The 8,402-nt window shown below is 43.4% G+C and overlaps 1 protein-coding gene across 1 annotated transcript in view; it reads left to right on the forward strand.

The window, feature by feature from the left end:
- The window catches only part of LOC103274000, a 40,309-nt gene that overhangs the window by 9,436 nt on the left and 22,471 nt on the right, over nucleotides 1-8,402 (forward strand). Inside the window, exon 2 of the mRNA XM_008071459.1 lies at nucleotides 5,456-5,577. Within this exon, the coding sequence (XP_008069650.1) occupies nucleotides 5,456-5,577 (122 nt within the window). The remainder of the gene's footprint in view (nucleotides 1-5,455; nucleotides 5,578-8,402) is intronic.

Here is an 8,402-nt window from a genome sequence, read left to right on the forward strand (position 1 = left end):
TGCACTCCAGTCTGGGTGACAGAGTGAGACTCCAACTCAAAAAAAAAAAAAAGAAGTTAATTGCCCACCACTACGGATAATAAAACTAATTTTCGCCTTCTTGGGCTAAAGATGACCCCCTTAAAGTCTGAACATACCCATTCACAATTATGAATCAATGACATTTGAATAAGACAGCTGAACAGAATAAAAACATTTAGGAAAATATGTCTGTAGATGAGTTTTTATATTTTACCAAGGTGACTAAGTTGGATATGTTTTCTTTTGGATTCATGAAATAGGCAACATTTTAAAAATGGAGTTCTGGAAAATAAATTCTTTAAACTTTAACCTCATTTAACCTCTAATGGTAATTAACATTTACTGAATGCTTGTGGTGGCTGATAACTGTTCTAAGGCAATGCCCTAAACATATACTGTATGCTGGGTGTGGTGGCTCATGCCTGTAATCCCAGCACTTTGGGAGGCAGAGACAAGAGGATTGCCTGAGTCCAGGAGTTTGAGACCAGACTGGGCAACTTGGTGAGAACTTGTCTCTTCCATAAATCAAAAAATTAGCTGGGTGTGGTGGTACATGCCTGAAGTTTCAGCTACTTGGAAGGCTGAGGTAGAAGGACTGCTGTAATCCCAGCACTTTGGTAGGCCGAGGCGCGTGGATTGCCTGAGCCTGTGTCTCTACAATAAATAACAAAAAATTAGCCGAGCTTGGTGGTACATGCCTGTAGTTCTTGGAAGGCACATGCCAGTAGCTACTTGGAAGGCTGAGGTGGAAGGATTGCCTGGGCTGCGGTGGCCCTGAGTGTGCCACTGCACTCCAGCCTGGGTGACAGAGTGAGACTGACTCAAAAAAAAAAAAAAAAAAAAAAGACCCTGATTCAAAAAAAAAATTCTTCTTAGAAAAATATATGTGTGTATGTATACACCCAAGCATACAACTTTAGGCCCTTTTGTTGACCATATAAAGCCCATGTTCAGATCCTCTTAACTAGGGTCAAGGTGAAGAATCTCTACCATAACTGGAGAAATCTCTTTTTACTCCTGAATATGTTTGAATCAGAGTTTGTTCTCTAGGGTAAGGGGTGACAGTGCTCATTTTTACCTGGTACTGAGGTAAAACAAATGCAGTCTTCATTTATTAATCCCTTTTTTTGATAACAGAGTAATTTAATATGCAGTTTCTTACTATCTCTCATCTTGACTGGCAATGCTCACATTAATGGGAGGACTGACACCAAAATAAACACAGGGGACAGCTGGAAATCCATTGTGATTGTTCAGATTTTGCAAGCATTCCCATCCTTCATTCCTCCACCTCCCTAGATCTTTACATGATTATTTAAGACATTTGGACCTCCACTGTCACCACTCCCCCTTGTAACTCTGTCAATAATCCAGAAACAGTAGCCATTGATTGGAGCCCCAGAATGCTACAAAATGAAAGATGAAAATAAGCCAAGTAAACATGGATTAGAGAACAAGATTGCCAAGCCGTGCTGAGTTCCAGGGCTGCATTAAAGGGGCTATTGAGCAAGTCCAGAAGATAGCAACCAGATGGCAAAGGATATGGCAACCACATCATATGGTCAGAGCTAGAGAGAAGAAAAGACTCGGGTAGTGATAACAGAACTTCCCTAGCCTTCTTTATGCTTTAGAGAACTGTATGGCATAGTAACTCAGTTCAGACCTAGACGTGCATTCAAATCCCAACTCTACCACTTTTTGGCCTTCTGGTCCCAGACTCTTTTTTGGTTTAAAACAGATAATAAGAGTACCACCTCTAAGGTTCTTAGGAGTTAATGACAGTGTTTGGAAAGTATTGTATAGAGTAGTCTAACATGCCTTAAGTGCTCATTCAGTAAGAGTATAGCATTTCATCCTCTCAGGATGAAATAGAAAAAAATGAATTAACATTACAGACAGGCAGATTCTGGCTCAGTCTGAGAAAGAAATGCTGTCTCTAAATGTGTTAAAGTAAAAACTGAACAACTCTATTCATTTATCAGAGATTCATAAGTGGTGTTCTACCATTTGGTAAGAAGTCATATGTGGGCTGTGCACAGTGGCTCAAGCCTCTAATCCCAGCACTTTGGGAAGACGAAGCTAGAGGACTGCCTGAGTCCAGGGGTTCAAGACCCGCCTGGGCAGGTTGATGAGGCCTCATCTCTATAAGAAATAAAAAAATTATCCAGGCACGGTGGCACGTGCCTGTAGCTCCAGCTACTTGGAAAGTTGAGGTGGAAGGATTGCCTGAGCCCAACAGGTCAAGGCTGCCATGGCCATGAACATGCCACTGCACTCCAGCCTGGGTGACAGAGTGAGACTCCAACTCAAAAAAAAAAAAGTCATAATCTAAGTTCCCTTTCTACTCTAAGACTTTTTGATTTTGTAAACCAAACCTATATGAAAACCATATTTATTAACATGGCTGTTTTATGTTATAGAATTAAATCCAAAGAAGTTGGCCCATGAAATACTGTAGTTTAATTTAATGAGTTTGTTTTTTTTTTTTTAAGAGATGGGTCTTGCTCTGTTGCCAGGCTGGAGTGCAGTGGTGTGATCATAGCTCACTGCATTTAACCTTGAACTCCTAGGCTCAAGTGATTCTCCCACCTCAGTGTCCCAAGTAGCTAGGATACAGGTGCACACCACACACCCAGCTGGTTTTTCTTTTCTTCCTTCCTTCCTTCCTTCCTTCCTTCCTTCCTTCCTTCCTTCCTTCCTTCCTTCCTTCCTTCCTTCCTTCCTTCCCTCCTTCCCTCCCTCCCTCCCTCCCTAAGCTGCTCTTGAATTCATGGGCTCAAGGTTTCCTCTTGCCTCTTCCTCCCAAAGCACTGGGATTACAGGTGTGAGCCACTGCACTTGGCATTATAATGAGATTTTTAAATTGCACTCTTTACTTATATCGTTTACAAACTGAGAGAACTTGCCAAGAATCACTGGTGTGAATGATACTGGAATTAAATTTGAGTCACAGAAGCTTTCATATAGTGCTTTAACTATGGAGAGAAATGAAGAAGGTGTTAGGTATTAATCACCTTGGGAAAATTTAATTGTGTTTTTTAGAATACAATAAAAAAGCCAGTTTAGGAGGAAAAATGCATAAGCGCTATGTAAGTTCTACCTAAGACAATTTGGATTGCCCCCTTTTTTTTTTTTTTTTTTTTGAGTTGGACTCTCACTTCATCGCCCAGGCTGGAGTGCAGTGGCACGCTCATGGCCACCCCAGTGTCGACCTGCTGGGCTCCAGCGATCCTATTGCCTCAGCCTTCCAAGTAGCCAGAACTACAGATGCACGCTACCATACCTGCCTTTTTTTGTTTTGTTTTTAATTGTAGAGATGAGGTCTTGCCAAGTTGCCCAAGCTGGTCTCAAACCCACGGGCTCAAGGCAATTCACTCTCCTCAGCCTCCCCAAATGCTGGGATTACAGGCTGAGCCACTGAGCCCAGCCTGGAATGCATCTTTTTGTTTCTCTATAGCTTATATCCTGCCTCCTTTTATCAATAGTTTGAAGCAGTAGCTTAGAGCACTATATTAGAAATGTAAGGAAAGATAGCCGGGCATGGTAGCCCATACCTGTAATTCTGGCTACTCAGAAGGCTGAGGTGGAAGGATCGCCAGAGCCCAGCAGGTCGAGGCTGTGGTGGTCGAGAGTGGCCACTGCACTTCAGTCTGGGTGACAGAGTGAGACTCCAACTCAAAAAAAGAAATGTGAGGAAAGAAAAAAGAGCTAAAAGGCCTTCCCACATCAGTTCAGAGAGCCAAATAAATAAATCTTGATATTAACTACTATTGCTCAAAAGAAAGTGATGCAGAGAAAGAATCTTTGTATGTTGGGACTCAGAGTGGTATATTGAAAAAGAAAACTACATTTTTAGCAGAAAACCTAGGCTTTTATCCTTGTACAGCTGCTGGTCTACATTGTAACTTTTGGCAATTCTTTTTACTAATATTAAGACTCCATTTCCAAATTTGTAAATCAGGAATGTAATCTTGTTTGGTCTTCCTCACATGGATGTTATAATAGTTAAATGACTTAGTTTCTACATCAAAGAACTTCGTAAGCTATAAAGCATCATCCAGATTTTGATTGTTGTATATGACACCAAAATAGCATTCTGAACAAACAGAACTATTTTGTGTTTGCCGGGTACGGTGGCTCACGCCTCTAATCCCAGCACTTTGGGAGGCATAGGATTGCCTGAGCTCAGTTAGGGGTTCAAGACCAGCCTGGGAAACTTGGCGAGACCTTATCTCTACAGTAAATAAAAAAATTAGCCAAGTGTGGTGGCATATACCTGTAGTCCCAGCTACTTGGAAGGCCAAAGTGGAAGGCTCACCTGAGCCCAGCAGGTTGAGGCTGCCGTGGCCGTGAGCATACCACTACACTCCAGCCTGAGTGACAGAGTGAGACTCCAGCTCGAAAAAAAAGAATTATTTTTTGTTTAAGAAGATCATGAACTGACTTAAAAACAACCAAAGATTTGGGGGACTGGGAATGTGGAGATGGATGGCATTTCCTTTAGGATGCCTTTTTTTCCTTCTAAAGTTATTTTAAAACAGTAAGAAAGACAGTCTCCTTTTACCTTAGCAATAATTCAAAATAAAAAAGTCTTTTAGAAGAAAGATAAAATACTCTACCCCACCATTTCATTAGAGGTCCTTTCCAGTCTATACTTGGCATTCTGGGCAGTAGTTAACATTGAGTATTTTATTTCCTGATAAGTCAGATTCCATTTTAAATTGTATATGAGCTACCTAGAAATGATACTTTGTTTAGAGCCAATTAAAAAAAAATTTAACCCATAGAAAATTTTAAACAGAACAATGAACACCACCTTTATATCCTTACCTATATTCACCAACTGTCAATCTTTACCATACCTTCTCTGTCTTTATTGCTATACATACATTTTCTTTTGCCAGACCATCCAAACATAGAAATATGCTATTTAATTCTTATTTTATCTGCTTTTCTAATGCAGCAGGGTAACATGATTGATGTAAAGTTTGTCATATAGAAGTTACCAGATGTTAGGCTGTAAATGTCTATTATCTGAATTCGTAGGTACATTTTATTAGAGTCAGGGATATTCAGATTAAGGTTATCTTCATAGTAATCCCTGAGTGATACCACTTAAATTTCTAAGATTTGTATAATCAGAGAAAAATATTTGACTAATTAAGTTTATGACCTTAAAAACTAATGACAGTCGTATTCTTGACTGGAAATAAAGTAGTTAAAATATTACGTACTTTTAAGTATCTTTGCTATTATATTATAGGCAGTTTGGAAAAAGAAAGAACTTAATATTTTAAATAGAACTTGTGTTAGGACTTATATCTGTCATTGGTTAGTAAGTTTATTGTTGTGAATTGATGGTATCTGATGGAAAATATATTTATTGTAATCAATTAATGTAGGTATGATTACAAGAGCTATTTTTTTTTTCCAGGAGATTTTGATGAATTCATTCAAGATAATAACGACACTATGTTGAAAAACATAGCAGAAGATCTTCGGAATTGCTTACCTCTGGAAACCATGCTTTCCTCAGAACGTCTAGCCCTCCAAAAAGTAAACACATTAAATGAGTTTACTTTTGGTGCTACTTAGGCTTCTCCTATTCTTCTCTAACCCCACAGCCTCTTTAGGCCAGCTAATTGGTCCTAAATTTGGTTTCAAATAGTTTTTCATGTAATGCTTCATCCATATTCCCACTTCTTTTGAGTCTTTAACCCTTTGGTTTCCCAGTACTATTCATTCGGGAAATATTTTTTGAGGGCATCCTGTTTGCCAAGCTCTCAAAAGTCAAAAAATGATCGAGGCCCTACAAGGGCCAATGATAGGGCCTTGCTGACATCACTGCCCTATTTTTCTCTTCCTTATTTCATTTCTTTCAGTCTCATCAAGGGTGAAGCACACCTTTTTGTTCTCTTCAGGAATTTGCATCCAACATTTTTTGCTTGTTCTTCTATTTCCCTTTTTTCTAGAATTAGTTCTTTTTTTCTCTAAACCCCCTCATTCGAGTTCTTTCACATCCTAACCCTTATGGAAGACCTATGCTATAAATATTATCTGTAAAGCAAAGCTAATATAATCAATCTCTTCTTCACTTACTAATCTGGAAACAGCAATCCTCCATGTGGTTTTCAGTTTATACATTCCTGAACAGAGGAACTAACTCCTGCCTATTCTTGTCTTGAGCTCTATCTTTTTTTTTTTTAAAGAGACGGAGTCTTGCTCTGTTGCCCAAGCTGGAGTGCAGTGGCACCACCATAGCTCACTGCAGCCTCAGACTCCTAGGCTCAAGTGATCCCCCTGCCCCAGCACCCCCAAAGACTATAGGTGTATACCATCACACCTAGCTATTTTTAAAATTTTTTTGTTGAGACATGGGGTGGTAGGAGGGGGGATTCATTATTTTGCCCAGGCTAGTCTTGAACCCCTGGGCTCAAGTGATCCTCCCACCCTCCGTCTCCCAAAGTGTTGGGATTGCAGGCATGAGCCACCATGTTTGGCACCCATACATTATTTATTTTATTTCATTTTTTTTTTTGAGTTGGAGTCTCACTATGTCGCCCAGACTGTAGTGCAGGGGCCGCTCCCGGCCACCGCAGCCTCGACCTGCTGGGCTCCGGCGATCCTTCCGCCTCAGCCTTCCGAGCAGCCAGAACTAAAGGCGTGCGCTACCGTGTCCGGCTGATTTTTTTATTTATTGTAGAGATGAGGTCTCACCAAGTTGCACAGGCGGGTCTCAAACCTGCAGGCTCAGGCAATCCACTCACCTTGGCCTCCCAAAACGCGGGATTACAGGCTGAGTCGCCGAGCCCAGCTCCACCCTGTATTTGGTCCCTGTCCGTGCTGTCCCCTCAGGCAGGCCAGACACCAGATCCTCCGCTCACCCGCACCCCGCCTCCCGGTTTCCACACTTCTTCTGGCTGACATGGCCGCTCACCCCTTTCACCCCCGAAATCCATCCCCTTGCTCTTGGGAGCTTACCGTGGTCCCCTGTGTCTTCGGTCTCTTTTCTGGTAGTTGCGGTTCCCTCTTTGCTCTCATGAAAACCTGTTTCACCACTGAGGTCCCTGGTTCCCCAACCCATGACTGCCTCTGTCCCCCCAACCTCTCGCGTGACAGGGCTTTGAAGCGGGAACTCGCTGATGGTTCCAAACCGCCCTCTCCCTCTCCTTCCTGGAACCTCCAGCTCTGAAGTGTGCGTCCTCCGAGGAAGCCTCTGCCTGCCCTCCTTGCTGCAACGATCCACTGGCCACCTCCCCAGCCCCGGATACCCTATTCTTTGAAGATCCAGATCCCGGCTCACCCTTCTCTCCCCAACCCTTCTCTCATCGAGCCTGGAGGTTCCCCCGTCCACGTGGAGGGCCCTGCTCCACCCCGGCCTGGTTCCCTTGCCCTCCTGTCCTCCAGGGATCCTGTCCTCTGCTTGGCCACTGCTTCCCACTCGCACAGTCAGAACTCGATCTTGTCACGGCCAATCATTGCGTCCCTCTGTGTCTAACTCCAGCCTGACTGCCGTGGCTGGGCTTCCCACCTCTGTCCTCTAATGCCTTGGAGTCCACGGTACTCAGCCCACTTGGACCTGCAACGTCTCGGTCTGGTCACCTTCTCACTACTCCTCCTGCCACCCTCCCTTTTGGCTTTTGGATCCGGTAGCCCAGCTTATGTGCCTGGCTACCTCGGCTCTTCGGGCCTTTTCTCCCATTAGTATACTCACCTGGCCAAATCCCAGCCACGGTCAGTTGCAACTTTCTGTCTACCCTTTGTCTACTTCCAGACCGCTGGATAAGGCTGGAAAAAGCACATAAAGCCACGTGGCTGGGCCCTGCTTCATCTCCATGACTCCTAATCCCAAGTGAGCCCTCACTGGTCTATTTCCCTAATCCGTCTGTTCTCCCTCCGGCCTGGATAACCGTTTCATAGTTTCTCCCCTCAAATCTTAAAACAGAGTCGGACTGCCTAGAATGGCTTCCGGGCTTTGCCACATCCCAGCTGTGTCAAGTTACTTAACCTCTTCGTGCCTCAGTTTGCTCCACTGTAAAGTGGGAGTCACAAAAATAGCTGTTTCGTGTAATTTATGACGAAACGAATCACGCACTGGATCGGTCCCTGATCGTCGTCAGAGCTGAAGAGACGGCAGCTGGCTTCCTGCGTCATGGAGAAAATGATGACAGTCTGAAAAGTTCTCCACATGCTTAATTCAACTACCCATACACGCACCAACACAACTGCCAACACCAACACCTCTGCAGTGGTACCGGGCACTCTTCTGTCCTTTGTGCTGGATGGATCAGCGGTGGGCACGCGTGGTTATTACGTCACCATGCCCCGTCACCTGCCAAGACCATTGCCCCGGCACTTACCTTCTTTCTTCTGAATCCTGA

Source organism: Carlito syrichta, unplaced genomic scaffold (assembly GCF_000164805.1).
Source record: "Carlito syrichta isolate Samal-C Ts95f unplaced genomic scaffold, Tarsius_syrichta-2.0.1 Scaffold314334, whole genome shotgun sequence".
Lineage (NCBI taxonomy): Eukaryota > Metazoa > Chordata > Mammalia > Primates > Tarsiidae > Carlito > Carlito syrichta.